Genomic DNA, 18,365 nt, shown 5'->3' with positions numbered 1-18,365 from the left:
TTATGAAGAGAAAGGGAAGGGAAATGCTGTTGAACATTGTATATATTTGAATCATTGAGTAGTGGGGATCTTTCTCAAACCCCGTGAAGGACATGCTTGTATGTCTACAATATAACTGAGTATCTATGAAACGTCAGAGCATTGTTGATCTATTCAAAGTGTCCTCCAGATTTCATCAGAAGTACATGTGGCCCATCACGCACTACTTTGTACTGGTGTTGATGTTTCTGACCGGATGTGAGTGAGGCATCCACTGGTTCACAGGCTTTGCTTTCTTCCGGTTCTTGTCTTCATCCACCACTTCCTGGACTACTTGCATAAAGCGAATCTGACCTTCACTCCGGGGCGTGGGGTGCGGGCTGTCGGGGTGTACAGGGTGTGGCCGTTACTGAGAGGCTTCTGAAAGGTAGGAATAACTGGCCATTAGAAACAGACGGACTTTCCGGGTGTATATCACTTCCGCACTGAATATCGGGCGTCGGAGTACTGCATTGCAGCGTCGGGCTCCAAAAACTTACTTTTTATAATATTCGGAATCGCACTGTGGACTGTTTCAATCAAAGATTTTTAAGATCATGGACATGGTTTTGTTGCTTTCATTTATGTGATAAAATGTTGAATCTACCTTACTGCTTGTCTGTCGCATCGGCACCAGGTATATACCATCGTCCATTTCGATGAGCCCAGTTCTTGAATGATAGTACCTCTGGGAATCATGTATGTCGTCATGCGCAGTGGTGCGTCCCCCTGACTTCCGGCAAGAACTGCAACATCCGGCTGAGCTGCTTCCAGCGGGAAATACTTTTGCCGAATTGCTTGAAAGATTAAAAAGTACACAACAGTAAAAAGACTAATACGAACTAAATTAAATACTTTGATCGATGCATATTTTTCTTCCGAATTTTTAAAATTGCTAAAAGCGGCGTAAAACTAAACTCACTCACTCATCTGTGTAACGAGTAGCCAAGTGAACCACGCAATATCAGTCAATTACTTTGATTTTAGAATATGAGTGACGCGGTTGTCGGAAGTGCCGATGATTTGCGAGTCGTGTCCCTTTGATGCCTGGATACGCCAATTCAAATTATGTTTCCAGGTTGGTCAGCATTAACCAACACACGTGCACCCAAGTGGTATCACTAAAGGTTTTGCAATCCCAATAACCATACACACACAGGGGTTCAATTTTTTTTTACAAAGCCACTTGCCACAGGGCAAGTGACTTTAAGAAAGTCACTTGTCCTGACTAATTTTCCACTTGCCCTGATTTTATGACATAATTATGATGATGTAATTCTGAAAGAAGAAATCAACATGGTATTTGATGTTAATGTTTACTGGACTATTTATTGAAAAGTGATAAATAGCAAAGAAAGACAACTCTACTTTATTATCATTGCGAAATTTAATAGCTACATTTTGAGCAGATATGAAATTAAATCAAAGTTTATTTGCAGTTTGAAACCATAAGTGGAAATTATCTAGTAGCCCACGGACAAGTAAGATACCATTATTTGATTGCCCGAAATGAAAACTGACTTGTCCCGGGCGTCGGGCGATGGGATTTTGAACCCTGCACACATGTATTAAAGTTAACAGAAACGTATTAATTATTGTTTCCTGAATTACTTTATTCTGATGAGTACTGTTTACAAGTGTTTATTATAAAGTTGGCATGATACCGAGGCAACTCGTGATAGCACCCAATGACATTACAGAAGGTTGGCGTTATAACGAGGTATCTTACCAGCAGCAGCACCAGATGAGGAAGGCGAGGAGGAGGAGGGCGATGAAGGAGAGGAGAGCAGCCAGGAAGTATTGCCACCAGTCAGCTGAAAAAATGTGTTTAAGAGTTTAGTTTTACACCGCTTTTAGCCATATTCAAGCAATATAACGGCGGTGGGCACCAAAATGGGCTTCACACATTGTACCCTTATGTGGTTTTCGAACCCGGGTCTCCGGCGTGACAAGCGAACGCTTTAAACACATAGATAACCCACCGCCCGCGCCGTTTGGAACATTTTCTCACTTAGATCATGACTTGTTAGCCTAATATTGGAAGAAATCGCAAGATGTCATCAGCTCTTAGGCGTGTGTGGCAGTCAAAAACCAAGAATCTGGGCGATCCACGATCACAGGATTCAGGCACATCTAAGGGACGCAACTCAATAGCACAAGAGCGATTGGCACCTCATTGCTTACCTATTTAAGGTGTCAATATTTTTTTTTTAAATTCTGTTTTATGATATAATCGGGATGTAAGGTAATATATGCTGAAATATTACATATCTTGAAAACATTTATGGATGTCTTAAATTCGATCTATAGGTCTATCCATCAATATCTAAATAGGACCTAAGTAGAATTCGATTATCACGAATACCACTTATTTTAGTTCGTCATAACAGTAGTTCGTTATACGTATTTCGAATAAAATATACAGCAAGTGATCGAGTCCAAATCAAGTTCGTAATATACGTCAGTTCGTTATAAATTAGTGTTCGATGTAAACGGAGTTTGATGTATTCCGAAACCTCGGTGATTCATGCGTTAATATTACAGGCACGCATATATTTTCAAACTACTTTTCCAAGCAGATACGTCATCAATTCACGAACGAAAAAAGATGCAAGACGGGTATAGGTCAAAGCGTTTAAACCAAAAGACCTATCTAGGGGTAAAAAAAGATTTTCGTAGAATGTCGAGAGTAATGAATTCAATTATTACAACACACCACGCTATTGATAATAATGTACACAGACAACAAGCCAGCGTTACCAAAACACAACAGGGCAGGGCACAAAACAAACAACTCGGGGCTCCCTGGGGTTATCTGATTCAGCAGGGTGTAGGATTCAAGGGGTGGGTTAACAGGGAAATCGTGTAGGTAGTCGTGGATAACATGAACACAAAGGGGAGGTTGGTGACGACATGTCGGATGTCAAACTTACACAGTGAGCTCTCTGGAATGGAAATTAGACATGCGGTTAGTTGACTGGTATTGTACAATGAGGTGATCTATGTGAATATATTAACATTACAAAGTGGTGTTTTGCCCACTTGTCTTTAGTGCGGCACGCAGCAACAATCCTGTTATATAACAGAGAGTGTGAACCAGACAATCCAGTGATCAACAGCATGAGCATCGATCTACGCAAATGGGATACGATGACGTGTCAACCAAGTCAGCGAGCCTGACCACCCGATCCAGTTAGTCGCCTTTACGACAAACATGGGTTGGTGAAGACCAATTCTAACCCGGATCACGGATAGATGAATAGGGACCGGCTTTATTAACAAATCGTAACACTACGAGTGTTGTAAGAGTATTGTTTTATACTGCTTAGACATTATCCACTATTTTCAAGGCTATCATTTCCCCACCCTATTATTTTGGAGTCATGCGTTACTTTAGTGTCGCTTTTATCCGAATTTGAAGAGTACGTTTCCGAACATACCATTCCAGTCAAATAACTCTCATGAGTGATACAATCTGAGCGAAGAGCATAATACGAGACAAAGACGTCACTTCCGGTGTGAAACGGTTGCCAGATGGGTCTAACGTACGTAGCGTGAAACAATATGATACCATGGTTACTCGGGGGTGACATATAATGGGCTTCCATACGTTTTACCATGTCGTAAATCGAAATCGGGTCTCTGCCTGGATGTCTTGAGTGAGTAAGGTTTTATGCCGCTTTCAGCAATATTCCAGCAATATCTGGGTGGGGACACAAGAAAGTGGCTGGGGAATCGAACCCGGGTATTCAGCGAAGGCTATAACCACTCGGCTACCCATTGCCCCTTCAAGCGTCTTGAGGTAACGCTACAGTAAGCAATGGTTATAATGAACTAAAAGGGACCACTAATTTTAGTTCGCTATAACCATAGTTCGTTATAACATACAGCAAGTGGCCATGATAAAAACACAGTTGCCTTATACCCGTATTAATGTAATTGATGACATAATAATATTGTGATAATAACAATGACTATATCATTTAAGCGCATATCTTTGTGAACTTGAAATACCTACCTGTAGTTTACAGTTACCAATTAAATGAAAGGAAAAACATGTACATCTTCATATATATCATTATATTATGTATGTTGTAGAGGGGGAGAAAATGGAAATAAAAGACAAATATTGTGATAATATATATATTTGATAAGGAGTATGTTCACTGCATCACGTCAAGACTCCTGCTAATGGTGGGGCTAACTACGGTCACCTTTTCACGAACATCTGGTACCGCTCTATTTGACAGTGATCCATAAGTCGATGCTCATGACATAGTCGGAATCGTACAATCGAATCGTTCTTCTATTTCCACACTATTCTAATTTATCGTGTTAGAATTAATATTGTTTTCGAAGTTACATTAAACTCCTTCACGATTATTACATGCAAAAATTAACACGATTAAAAAACGAAGATTCCTAATGGGTATGAGAATGGTTTTGGTGCTTTTATTTCCACAACCTAATGTGGTGTGGTGTAGTTGATATTCTTTTCAAAGTTGCATTGAATAAAGTTGTTACATTAAAATTGATACGATTTATAAAATCACCGACCCGTGAAGATCTCGCCTATTTACAGACCGCCCCATACAGCTGGAATATTGCTGAGTGCAGCGTTAAACAATAAATAAACAAACAAACAAACTTACCAAACACATAGACCTCGGGACTCTGGTCAATGACAGCACACGACGGGAGGTCAGTCGCCCAGGTGCCGCCGCTGCCGCTACAGAGGATGACTTTGGAGCCGCTCATGACGAAGCCGGTGAGGCAGCCATACTCCGCCGTCGATGACGTTATCCTTACAATCTCCCCGTTGAGGAGGGCGGGAGGGTAGCCGCATGGTGAGATAGTAGTTGTTGGTGTTGTCGTTGGTGTAGTTGCCATCGTAGTAGACTCACACGGTCGGGTAGGACGGCTGGAAGGATGTCGGAGGTGTTCTGGTTTTGAAGAACGCGGGCCCCACAGAAGCCGGATCACACTGTAGAAATGACAGCACGTCAACGTCTGAGTGAATATAGCGTGAAATGACGTTCTCCAACACATACACCAAGTTGGCACTCCGTAATTAGTTACAAATATTAAAGCAGTATTTTACTCACCTGGATAATAAAGTAAATAGATCGTGTTCAATTACATTATACTAAGTAGAGCATCTAACGCTGGGCAGTTAGAAAACAGAGACAAAAACTGACACAACACAAAAGGATGTCCACTTTTAATATACAATCATGTGTAACGAGGGAACACGGTCATGACCCAAAGTGAGAAAAATAAGGCCATGAATATATTGTTTTCGTTTACAATGCATCACTATTATCTGTAGTAAACAATGATGCTGTTCTCCAATATGAATACGTTATGTGTAGACCTTTTGTGAATAAAGACATTTTATGAATACATTTTGTGTAGACCTATCGTCCGTCATATCATTACGCCGTAAGCTTGTCCGTCAGTGTCATGGGGACATGAGGCATGGGGACTCAGAGGACAATAAAACTTGCATTTACATTATCATAATCAGCTGGCAACACAATAAGTACCTATTCTTTAACAACACATTACCTGCTATACACATCGGGATAGCATTACATAAAGGTATAAAAGCATGAAAAAACAGGAACACAGGTGATGTTTGACAAGTAACTGTCATTGCGTTTTTCCCCGTGCGAAATTTGCATTTTGCATATTTCTTTTATTGCATTTAATGGCATATTTTTAGTTTACTCATGGGCCTTTTACTAGCCTTACATGGCATGGTGATGTACACTTACTAATTTACATTTCTTTTCTTGTACATTGCAGTTTTTAGAAAGTATTACAAAAAAAGAATATTAGAAATATATTACTTCAGAATATTACACCATATTCGTCACGAAAGAAATACAATATATTTTGTTCATGTTTCTATTTCAATCATTTTTCAAAGGCACAAATGGTACTATTGTTTTTTTAATTTTTAATTTTAGTTGAAAATCAAAATACCAGTACACAGATTCACATAATATTGCAATTTCTATTTATACACCCTCGTTTGATAATGGAATATCTGAATAAACAAGAACTGGCGTCACGATGGTGATGTACTTGATGTGCTATAAGGCTGAAGTGTACATTGTTTCAGTCAAGATACGTTTTGTTGTCAAATCAATATTTTAAAGACATGACGATTTGGATTGTAAATACTAAATCTGAACAATGGACAAAATATATTACGTCAAAACTATACAGTCTTTACTGAAACAGTTAGAGAGTGACAGAAATACAATAGTAAGCATAAATTAAACAAAACAAAAAGAGAAAATATTATACGGTTTAAACAGTTTACCACATTTGTTGATGCAGAAAAAAATATACTATCTTGATTGCAATGTCGTCTTGCCTCTATACTGAGTATGTTTGTGTGTGGACCAGGTTTCGAAAGATGGTATGTCCACTAAACGACATGTTGACTACATTAAAATATATCCAGTAATATATCCATAAATCCAGTACCAGTGCTACTGTAGTCTTTATATATCTGTATGCAGGCAAATTTAAGAATGGACAGTCAAAAGATGAATGTGAATTATGACGGGTGCTGAATTAATATACGTGTGTGTTTCTTTGGTTTTTGCGTGCGTGTGTGTGTGTGTGTGTGTGTGTGTGTGCATGTGTGTGTGTGTGTGTGTGTGCTTCGGTGTGTCTTTGGAATGTACATATAGGTACAAAACATAAGTTGTTTCGAGCGGGAAAAGGGCTCATTGAACCCCTCAAGTTCATTACAATATCGTGGGCGGTGGGGTACAATGTGTTCATCTCAGTTGATGCGAAGTGAGTACATGAGTTATGTCTGGCGTCGGTTTCAGCAACTACCCGGCCAAAACATCGAGACTACAATAATGAGCTTCACACATTAAACCCAGGCCACAGGTGTGACGATCTAACGCTTGAACCACTGAGCAAAACAGCCGCCCTTCGCAAGAAACGAAACAGAGTCAAAACCAATAATCATGGATTTCAGACCAAAATTCCTTTTTACTTTATTTGTCTGTGAACATGTAAACAAACGATTGAGTCGAAATGAATTTCAATGATTTATAGCATATACAACATAACATATTTATTTCATGACATGAGACAAACACGTCACAGTTGCAATAATTAACCTTTTTCACACTCCTATATAACCCTATAGATCTATACACAACGTATTAACACACGCGTCAGAAGTGTTGTAAACTTGTATGTTTCAGAGAGAGACCACGTCATTGATTGGCACGTGTTGATTGCTAAACAGCTGATTGCTGTCAATGCCCAGCGGATATGGAGAACGTTGGCAGTGGGTTTGGTTGGGAAATAAATGTAATTTGTATTCAAGGAGTCCCTGATGTGATAGCTAGGTCAACTGGAAGTTTGTTTGGGTCAATGTCTCCTGGAGACACGTGATAACAACCAGTGTATCAGTAGTCTCTGTGTTTTTGTGGTGTGATGAGTTCGGCAGTATAATGGATAGAACATGTACTATTAAATTTACATTTGCGTACATGGTTTATGGAACCGCCCAAGGTAAACATCGAAAATGAAACTAAAATAAATTTAGAAAAACAAATACTTCTTGCATAATACAATTACATTTTTTTTTATACTATTGAAACATTGTTTATTTATTTAAATGGACCCAAACAAGACCAATATGTTTTATATTTTTCACACCTACTAACCAAATAAAAGTTTAGATGATTTAGACATCCTGTTTGATACAACCAAGTTTTCAACAATTTCATTATCAAAATCTGTAGACCAAAACACAATAGCCATTAAACTTTAAACATTTTCAAAGTGTTCAGTACAGTAAGGGTTTCAAATTACATACATTAGCGAGATGGAAGGAATTTTATGATCAGTAACTGTATATAGTTATCATGAAGTTTATATTGGAAGTGTTACAGCAGTGTCCTCCCCCCACGTGTTCTGGTTTAGTGTTGGGCTTGTCAGTCTCAGAACGTCACCTCAAATTTAGGGTGACGTTGTCCATTGCGGAATGTGCGTGCTAAACATTTTGTTGTGTGTCCCGTGTATATTTTGAAGTGTTTCTTCCCACCCGGCTATATTGTAAGTGTCGAAGTTTCTTCCCACCCGGCTATATTGTAAGTGTTGAAGTTTCTTCCCACCCGGCTATATTGTAAGTGTTGAAGTTTCTTCCCCACCCGGCTATAGTCCCACCAGGCTATATTGTAAGTGTTGAAGTTTCTTCCCACCCGGCTATATTGTAAGTGTCGAAGTTTCTTCCCACCAGGCTATATTGTAAGTGTTGAAGTTTCTTCCCACCAGGCTATATTGTAAGTGTCGAAGTTTCTTCCCACCAGGCTATATTGTAAGTGTCGAAGTTTCTTCCCACCCGGCTATATTGTAAGTGTCGAAGTTTCTTCCCACCAGGCTATATTGTAAGGCAGGCTATATTGTAAGTGTCGAAGTCGAAGTTTCTTCCCACCAGGCTATATTGTAAGTGTCGAAGTTTCTTCCCACCAGGCTATATTGTAAGTGTTGAAGTTTCTTCCCAGGCTATATTGTAAGTGTCGAAGTTTCTTCCCACCAGGCTATATTGCTATATTGTAAGTGTTGAAGTTTCTTCCCACCAGGCTATATTGTGAAGTGTTGTAAAGTTTCTTCCCACCAGGCTATATTGTAAGTGTTGAAGTTTCTTCCCACCAGGCTATATTGTAAGTGTTGAAGTTTCTTCCCTATATTGTAAGTGTTGAACCACCAGGGCTATATTGTAAGTGTGTTGAAGTTTCTTCCCACCAGGCTATATTGTAAGTGTTGAAGTTTCTTCCCACCAGGCTATATTGTAAGTGTTGAAGTTTCTTCCCACCAGGCTATATTGTAAGTGTCGAAGTTTCTTCCCACCAGGCTATATTGTAAGTGTCGAAGTTTCTTCCCACCAGGCTATATTGTAAGTGTGTCGAAGTTTCTTCCCCAGGCTATATTGTAAGTGTTGAAGTTTCTTCCCACCAGGCTATGAAGTTTCTTTCTTCCCACCAGGCTATATTGTAAGTGTTTCTTCCCACCAGGAAGTTTCTTCCCACCAGGCTATATTGTTGTTGAAGTACCAGGCTATATTGTAAGTGTTGAAGTTTCTTCCCACCAGGCTATATTGTAAGTGTCGAAGTTTCTTCCCACCAGGCTATATTGTAAGTGTTGAAGTTTCTTCCCACCAGGCTATATTGTAAGTGTTGAAGTTTCTTCCCACCAGGCTATATTGTAAGTGTTGAAGTTTCTTCCCACCAGGCTATATTGTAAGTAAGTGTTGAAGTTTCTTCCCACCCAGGCTATATTGTAAGTGTCGAAGTTTCTTGCTATAAGTTTTCTTCCCTCCCGGCTATATTGTAAGTGTTGAAGTTTCTTCCCACCAGGCTATATTGTGTGTTGGAAGTTTCTTCCCACCAGGCTATATTGTAAGTGTTGAAGTGTAAGTGTTGGAAGTTTCTTCCCACCAGGCTATATTGTAAGTGTTGAAGTTTCTTCCCACCAGGCTATATTGTAAGTGTCGAAGTTTCTTCCCACCAGGCTATATTGTAAGTGTTGAAGTTTCTTCCCACCCGGCTATATTGTAAGTGTTGAAGTTTCTTCCCACCCGGCTATATTGTAAGTGTTGAAGTTTCTTCCCACCAGGCTATATTGTAAGTGTTGAAGTTTCTTCCCACCCGGCTATATTGTAAGTGTTGAAGTTTCTTCCCACCAGGCTATATTGTAAGTGTTGAAGTTTCTTCCCACCCGGCTATATTGTAAGTGTCGAAGTTTCTTCCCACCCGGCTATATTGTAAGTGTTGAAGTTTCTTCCCACCAGGCTATATTGTAAGTGTCGAAGTTTCTTCCCACCCGGCTATATTGTAAGTGTTGAAGTTTCCTAGTGCCTTGTTTATAGTCAACGTGTCACGATTCTCCGGGCGAATGTTTAACGTGTCGTAGTTTCTTAAAACCATGAGTATATTTAAAGTTTCGAAGTTTCTTTATGCTCCGTTTATATTTAAAGAGACAATTTCTTTGTACTTTTGTATATGTAAAGGTTTTTACTTTCTGCCAAAAGTTTGCAAAAGTATAAATTTCCAGATTACCACTGTTACATGATTGTATAACTTGGCCTGTGTTAAGTCTACAAGAACAATTCTCGCAACGCTGCGCAGTCACGAATACACGTCATGGAATGACACTGGATGATCCGATATTTGATGAAAATACGTCAATACGTCCCCACCTTGATAAACAAGACTATGTGTTTACTTGCGTCTGTTGTCGTGATTACGCAATGGCCTATTTTACATCGTACGATAGAGACAGGTTGATATCTCCACAACCACTCGTAACACAGCGAGCAGCACAGCATTGTTTATGGTTTAACTCCTTGTGAAGAAATACAACGAGTGTGATTTATATCTACATTAAAACCCTGTTGTTCTAGCTCCATGCAACATTATAAACAAACGTAAACAAGAACGCTATTGAAACGTTAACGTACAATTTCCTGATTTAGGGGACACGTGTTGGGTCGAGAGACCTTTGGTGAAGATATAGGACTGGCTTCTGTTTTTAAACGAATAAGTCATGTACCTACCACTTACGTCAGTATGTACTGAGTACTTCGGATTCTTTATATACTCACTTAATTCATGTACTTGAAGGATTATTTGTAAGATTACTGTTGTGTGATTATAGTTCTACCAACAAGTCACTGAAAATGGTTTAAAACATTTTGGAGAGGAATTGTGTTTGGTCATTCATAAACTCTTATGCACGCACGCACGCACGCACGCACACACACGCACGCACGCACACACATACGCGTGTACTCACTCCATCAAAGACTCACTTACTCAACCATTCTTCTGAGACTTGCTGGTTTTGGTGGCCAGACTTGCTGACAGGGTCGTATTGCCCAGATCGAAGCTCATGATCATTTTGCACATGTACCAATCAGACTTCACATTACACAAATATTGCTGAGACTGGTGTTCGGCAGCACTGTCGAGATATGGTTCATATTCCATTTATATTATTAAAAGAAGCATTAAAATTAAGAATATGATCTAAATATTATTATAAATATATATTATATTCACATTTGTCTCATCCGAGTTCTTATCCATATGGTTGCAAAATAATTCTCCTCTTCTGCATACAGAGTTTTTTAATTTTTCAAATGAATAAATACTCTCATTCTCTAAATTTTGTATGACAATTGTCCCAAGCGATTCTGTGTTCTGTACTCAAGTAATAGTGAAATGCCGGAATGCTTCAGTCCTATTAGATGCATACAACAAGCCGCGAGGATCCAAAATAAAATCGATCATCGGCAACCAGTCGACAAGCGGGGTCACCTGTCCGACTCGAATACTTGCTCGATGCAGGAATGCCATTGTATCCCAGTTGCCTAGATCGGTGTTCATGATGTCACCCACCAGACTGTATCATTGTCATTAACCTGGCATACTCCTGGGTGCAGGGATAAACAACAAACACAACAATGAAAGAAAGTGAAGGATGTACCTCAGTTTGAAGCGGAAATAAATAATTCCTATTTCAGCCAGAATCTGCATTTAGCTATTCCATACTACCTCACCTGTACGTAGTGTCTTCAAAAGTTGTTTGTTCAATATACAGACAGTACAGATCAATCTGTTAAACCATGATAGTGCTTAGATCTAATATAGTTATTTTTCAATTACCAATACAAATATATATGAATATGTTGTAGGTATGTAACAACATTCCAACCACAACACATGTTGTGATAATTACCTTTCAGCCTCTAGTCCTACAGGTAAGGAGCACTTGGGTAGTAAATATATAATCAAGGGGGATATATCTCCTCACTATCTCCCCCAAAGCTACCGGTAATGAACCCCTGATCCACAATTCATATCATGCGCCAGCGTCGAAATTTATGCTCGTGACAAGGGTTCCATTATTGCTGTAATGACGAGCACTATACGATATATCAGAGCCCAATACCATATATCATTCTCACAATGAATCTTGACGCAATAAGCAAGACTCCGTGATCGGGAGTGATCTCTCCCCACGTCAAATATTGACGCCATTGTACGTAGAGCTTTCATATATTATTTCGGTGAGACCGGCGCTCCTTAAACTTTGACAAGGCATTTTACTTTCCTAATTTAAACCGAACATATCATCAAAGGTTGATTTAAACATCAATAAATGTGATTTCTGTTTGTTCAGTCGTGTCAATATCGTCGTTATAAGTAGAGGTCATGGGATATCATACACGTGTAAGTCATGAAAAAATGGTGAGGTGCATGTGTGTGTATGTGTAGGTGCGGCTGCTTGTACTAGCCCAGACTGAAGCTGGTTTTATAGTGCTAGCCCACTGAGATACCATGCCGCAGTGAAGCATGAATACCCCACTAAGACACATTATACTGACTCCGAGTCGACCAATCCTTGTTGTACCCATTTATGCTGAGGCGGGACCAACAAGTACCATATTTTAACGTAACCACTACACCACGGAGGCGGTTCATGAAAAAATGGTTATAAACCTTATTGATATATAATGCATGTGTATCAATCAGGACATTATCAGGATAATATTTTTTCTTTTATAAGCCTTTCATAACCTATTATAAATTATCGGTAATTTTCATAAACAAGCCATAATATGCTCCAATCCTGGGCCCCGTTTCACAAAGCTATCGTAGCGTTACGACTGCTGTACCTCCTATACTGTAACATAGACTTACGACAACCGTAGCGCTACGATAGCTTTGTGAAACGGGGCCCTGGAGGCCATCTTCGCGCTACGACTATAGGTGTAAAAGAGTGGGAATGTGATCATTTTGTGGAACCGGGCACCGGTCTTTCTGTTTCCATGGTTGATGGGCACCTAGTGGTTCAAGTGTTGGTTATAAGCGCCGAAGAACCGGGTTCGATTCCTGCGTCTGGGCTGTGAATATCACGCTAACTGTTTGATCTCTTGATGGAATGGCCCCTAGCTAAACGTTGGGTTTTCACCCCGAGGACCACGATTCGATTAGGACAATACATTAGTCTGTTGTTGTTCGGTTGTTGCCGTATTGCTGGAATATTTCCAAATAGGTTTTAGATATTTTTAAATAGTTATTCACCTAAAATGAGAATAGTTTATTCACAGGTAAATTGAAGTGTTTCAGGTATTATAAAACAACCTGGTATTTAGTAGTGTTCTGGTGACCAAGAAGCCTACTTCGGTTTACCTGAGCATGGATCACATTCTCACACTACTATCACAGACAACGTCAGACAAAACGTTGGTAAGGAGGATCAAACACGAATTAATGGATATCAGGGTTTACTGCTGTGGAAAGTGTCTCTGATATCTCAAGGCTTGACAGTTTAATGTCTAAAGTAAATAAACGTCCTAGACGATTACCACTTTGGCGAATATTTACGCGACACAACTGTTTTCATAATATTAGAAAGTCCCTGTTAAACCCACCAGGCGGTTTGGTACTAATAAACCATGTATCATAATGGATTTAAACAGCAAACAGCGGATCCTGGTATCTAAAGAGTTTAAATTGTCTTTCTGGCAGTGTTATGTTTGATTGGCGTTCCAGCTGTGCGCATAAGAAATTTGGATATTAAAAAAGCAGTGGAAAACGAATCATATTTTCGAAACAATATGATGAGGTTGGTCTCATCTTTTGAAAAGTGTATCCCCCTTTTAACGGTATTTCACCCGTGTCTTTAGTTGCCTGTAACGATGACCATTTATTATCTACATACATGTATTAATAACGTGACACAGGTTTGGGGTCAAGACATTAGGAACATAAAATATTATTAAAATATATTGGTCGCTCGTATTGTAAGTAAATTGAGAAAGGAGGGGTATCTGTCGAATTAATGACGAAATCTTGCAGGGGAACAATTGACTCGCCTCTGCATGTGTTTATACGGAATGCCAGGATTTACTCGTCTTAATTCGCGATCACCTGTTATCATGTCTATTACACAGTGATTCATGTACGTGTTAGCATCTTATAATCGGGATCGTAAACCGAGGGATTGATGATTGATAGAGAAAGGGGTTTATCCTTTGTATTTCTGTTAATGACTCACTGAAAACTGCATATAACCCTTTGAACGGTATTACATGCTCTTGAGATTCAAGCATCAGGCCTAATTTGTAAATGGATTTTGTCAAGTCAGTATTTTTTTTTTTAAAATATATGTTTTCTGAATTTTTACAAATTGCATCATCTATCAAATAAACTAAGAAAAACAAATATTGCAGGATAAGCTCACACCTTGAACACCTGACAATATCATTAGTTTTCGGATAGTTGGAATCGTACAGTGGGCTGCTTTTAAGCACAAATATTATTTGATTATGCAAGAGTTTTGGCTTTTATTTATTTCACTACTTCATATGGTGATTCTAAAGACCAATGTAATTTTCACTGAAATATATTTGTTTCAGATTTGTTTAATAAATGGACATTTGCTGAAACAGAATCACAGTTTGGTATCATGCTAGTTTCCTTACACAACGTATGATCGAATCATCTTTAAACAAGACACACCGGTCTTATTACTCCCCTAAATTACGAGGCTCATACCGGATGCCAAATGCTATCGTCAATCTTACTTTGATGACAGGATTGAAAAAGACGGCAAATGCTCAACACGTTCCAAGATATCTCGCTTGTACATGGCGACCGTTCTCGTATTAATAACGAAACTCGACAGCCATATCTATTTTAGATTGAATCAGTGTAAATCGGAATAAAAAACACTTTAACTTAATCCCTAGTGATTTGTGTTGGATCCTGGATTTCAGGGCTTAAATAAGGCATATATCATGCTCACTTAAGGCAGGCTTGACAGCCCTTAATGCAGGCTTGTGATAACGAAGATTAACTATATCATAACGGAATTGCCATTGTATCAACACAAATAGTCGCGTCCATTAATAGCCTTAAATATCTTTAATTTCATAAATGCATTCTATATAAAGTCGTATGGCTCAGAGTTCCAGATTTCAAATATTGATTTCATGCAGTATTATTGTAAAATCTAGCTGCATGTACTTTTATCGGAATGGGGAAAAAAAGAAAATGCCTTGGTATTTGAGATGTGATTCCTCGAACAGATGTTTTTTATATGGCTTAAGGAAATTTGTATTTTGTATATGGATCTGTCTACCCACATATTAGAACACGTAATATAATCTCAGGATTAAGAGAGGATTTATTCAGCGCCTACATCTTTTCCATAATCACAAGAAACAGTTTCGACTGGTACAATTTCACAGATAATTCTCTGGCTTAATGTTTATAGATTTATTTATTAGGTCAGAAAATCAGGTTCAATTATCTGGACGTAAATTGGTGGTGAAAATGAGTCTTTCACTTGAGAACATAAGGAGATGACGTCCTTTGATTACAGATACAGATTTGACTTGGCGGTAAAGGCAAATAGCGGTGAAAATTATGTGAGATGGTCAAATAAAGTAACATTATCGAATATATCATATAACGTAATGTATACATCCATGTTTGATGGTGGCTCGTATGAAACAAACTAGAAATGTTTTTTCGGTGGTAATGTATTTGACAAAGGTATCCGAGGATATATTACATGCATTATATCCACGAGTGCGCATGACGTCTTAAGGGTCATGGGACACAATCAAATTTAACAACATTTTCATTTCAACTTTAAAGTCCATCAAAACAAACTCTGAATACAGTTCCGTATGAAAAAATACCGAGGTAAGAATATAAAATATGCAACAATCACACCAACCTCAAACACTAATGTTGAAATCAAAACCCATTAATACTGAACGATATTACCAGCGACCCCACGTATGTTTTGTTATAGTGAGCCATTAAGCCTGCACTGTAGGTAGGTTACAGGTGCTCGACACGGACAGCCAGAGGCGGAAACAAAGGGGGAATACAACCACCTTGTCTGACACTGAAACCACGAGATGTAGTGTAACACACAGACGGTAACGTTACACGTCAATGCTATACCGGAGCTAGACATTATGGCAATATACTGTAAAATATAACTATATCAATATATGCTGCCTCTCATCTATGGTCATTATAATCGTGACTTGGCTTAAACTACATATGCGTGTTTATATTCTGTATCCACAACGTCCCATGACATTTCGTCAAAGCCTGTATCCAACTCATCTGGAGTATTTATGTTCAATACCTTATATCAAGGAGCACGTGTATGTTTCATAAACTGAAGTGAATAGCATGGGATTATCTATATATCTACATCTGTAGATCATGTATTACATTAAATTCGGGAACATACGAAAACTGACGTTCAGAGAAAAGGAACCAAATAAAAAAGCATTCTTAGCGCTACGTCATTCGTAAGCCTACGGTTACCGATATAGTTACGATAGCTCGTAACATTACGAACGTGCCGTTGATCGGGACCCTGGTTATCGTTTCCAATCAGATCATGGAAAGGTCTAACTGATATAGACTACATGTGCCAATTTCTCGACTTTCTATCTATTCACAATAAACTCATTTACACTCAAACGTCAAAGAAATATATTCATATTCAGCCATTTCTGAAACGCCCGGTGTTCAAGGAAATGTATAGATTATTAGTTTAGTGGTATTCAAGCTAGTATTTTTACAATTTCAAGGATGTTCAAACAAAAGGTGCGTGAGTGAGTGAGTGAGTGAGTGGCTCTTCTCCATTTTTAACAATAATCCAGAACATTATGCTTGATAAGATCATCAAGGCAGTCTCAGTGTACCCGATGGGAAGATCGAACATGGGGACTCACGAGAAACACTTTACCCACATACTTAGTGATGCGACTGTCGAAAGTTTATGATGTGCTTGTGATAATAACCAGTTTTGCCAATGTCGATTTGTAATGAGTGTTGGTGAGTTGGCTTATACGCCATTTTTAGCAATAATCCTGCAATACGATCGCTAGGGACATAAAAAAAAGACTTCACATGGTACCCATTTTTGGAATCAAACCTGGACCTTCGGTGTGACGAGCGAACACCTTAACCACTAGACTACCCTATTTGGGGAAACTGTACCACACCTTATTCAGAAAAACCATGCTAACAATTATTGGGAAGCATGACAGATTAACAATGGTAATATGAAAGATTCGGAGGTTCCACAACATATTTGAGCAGTATATAGATTTTGAGATGGTAATAAATCATACACATATCTCACTATCTGCGATACAACATTATGTGTTGAACAAAAAGCAAGAACAGCAAACCAATCATACCTGGTAACAACAAAGTACTCAAATAACAGCTCGGAGGAATTAATTAAAATCGATACGTGAAGTAACACTGATGACCCCCCGCGATACACATCACAATATAGTCCTGTACAACCACTGGTTTTTTACATACACTGTAATGTAGGTAATGTATCTTATTATATACACTGGTCACATATATGCCAAACATGGAATACAACAGTACTACTTACCTGCGACTAGTTAGATGGTTTTGTTTGGTGGGTCCGTCACGCGTATTACCGAGGGTTTAATGCGGGCGGCCCGTACTCGTGAATATCCCCCTTTCTAAACAATTTATGCAAGACCGTCATTGACTTGCTAGCTCGAGTGGAAAGCAATGCACTTGATATCGAGATTTCCGATAGCTAGACTTGCCCAGTGCCCATTAAGAGTCCTGTGTATCGCGCTGTACTATTGACAGTCCAAGAAATACGATACTTGTTTACCTTGTCGGTTGTTTTCATGTAGGAAGGGGTGATGGTGGCTCGGCAGGCGTCTCTTTACTGCGCCCGGATTCCAGATCGTAAGTTCGAATACCGAATATGATGCCGTGTAGCTTTCCGTGTGTATAATACAAGGCGAATATGTTTAAGACCAGCATCATTTTTGGTTTGAATCAGAAAACAACACCAGGCACCTTATGTGTAACATGAAATATAGATCAAAATCGGAGTTAACCAAACTCACTCACTCACTCACGAGTTCTCAGTGAGTGAGTATAGTTTTACGCCGCTTTTAGCAATATTCCAGCAATATCATGGCGGGGGACACCAGAAATGGGCTTCACACATTGCACCCATGTGGGGAATCGAACCCGGGTCTTCGACGTGACGTGAACCACTGGGCTACTCCAACGTGAAAGGTGGTAACGGGGTCTAGTGGTCTGGGCCTAGATTTTCGAAGCTCTCTTGGCGCAAAGATAGTCGTAAGTTAATGCTAATGAATGGCACTTACGACTATCTTAGCGCTTCGAAAATCTAGGCCCAGGTTCAGTGGCTTGACCGACGCTGTCTCCGCATCATTGATGAGTAGATCAATTCTC

General features: G+C 39.1%; 1 protein-coding gene across 1 annotated transcript; it reads right to left on the bottom strand.

Annotated features, from left to right (window-relative positions):
* Positions 1-202: 202 nt before the first annotated feature.
* LOC124283274 lies at positions 203-17,330 on the bottom strand. The gene is made up of 4 exons (XM_046719301.1): positions 17,306-17,330; positions 4,671-5,002; positions 1,748-1,832; positions 203-359 (listed from the first exon to the last, which is right to left on the bottom strand). The coding sequence occupies exons 2-4, from the start codon at positions 4,906-4,908 to the stop codon at positions 203-205; spliced, it is 480 nt and encodes a 159-aa protein (XP_046575257.1). The 5' UTR covers positions 4,909-5,002; positions 17,306-17,330.
* Between the last annotated feature and the right edge of the window lie 1,035 nt (positions 17,331-18,365).

The sequence above is a fragment of the Haliotis rubra genome, unplaced genomic scaffold (assembly GCF_003918875.1).
Source record: "Haliotis rubra isolate DU_JTF1 unplaced genomic scaffold, ASM391887v1 Scf312, whole genome shotgun sequence".
Classification (NCBI taxonomy): domain Eukaryota; kingdom Metazoa; phylum Mollusca; class Gastropoda; order Lepetellida; family Haliotidae; genus Haliotis; species Haliotis rubra.
This window is presented reverse-complemented; position numbering and strand designations above follow the sequence as displayed.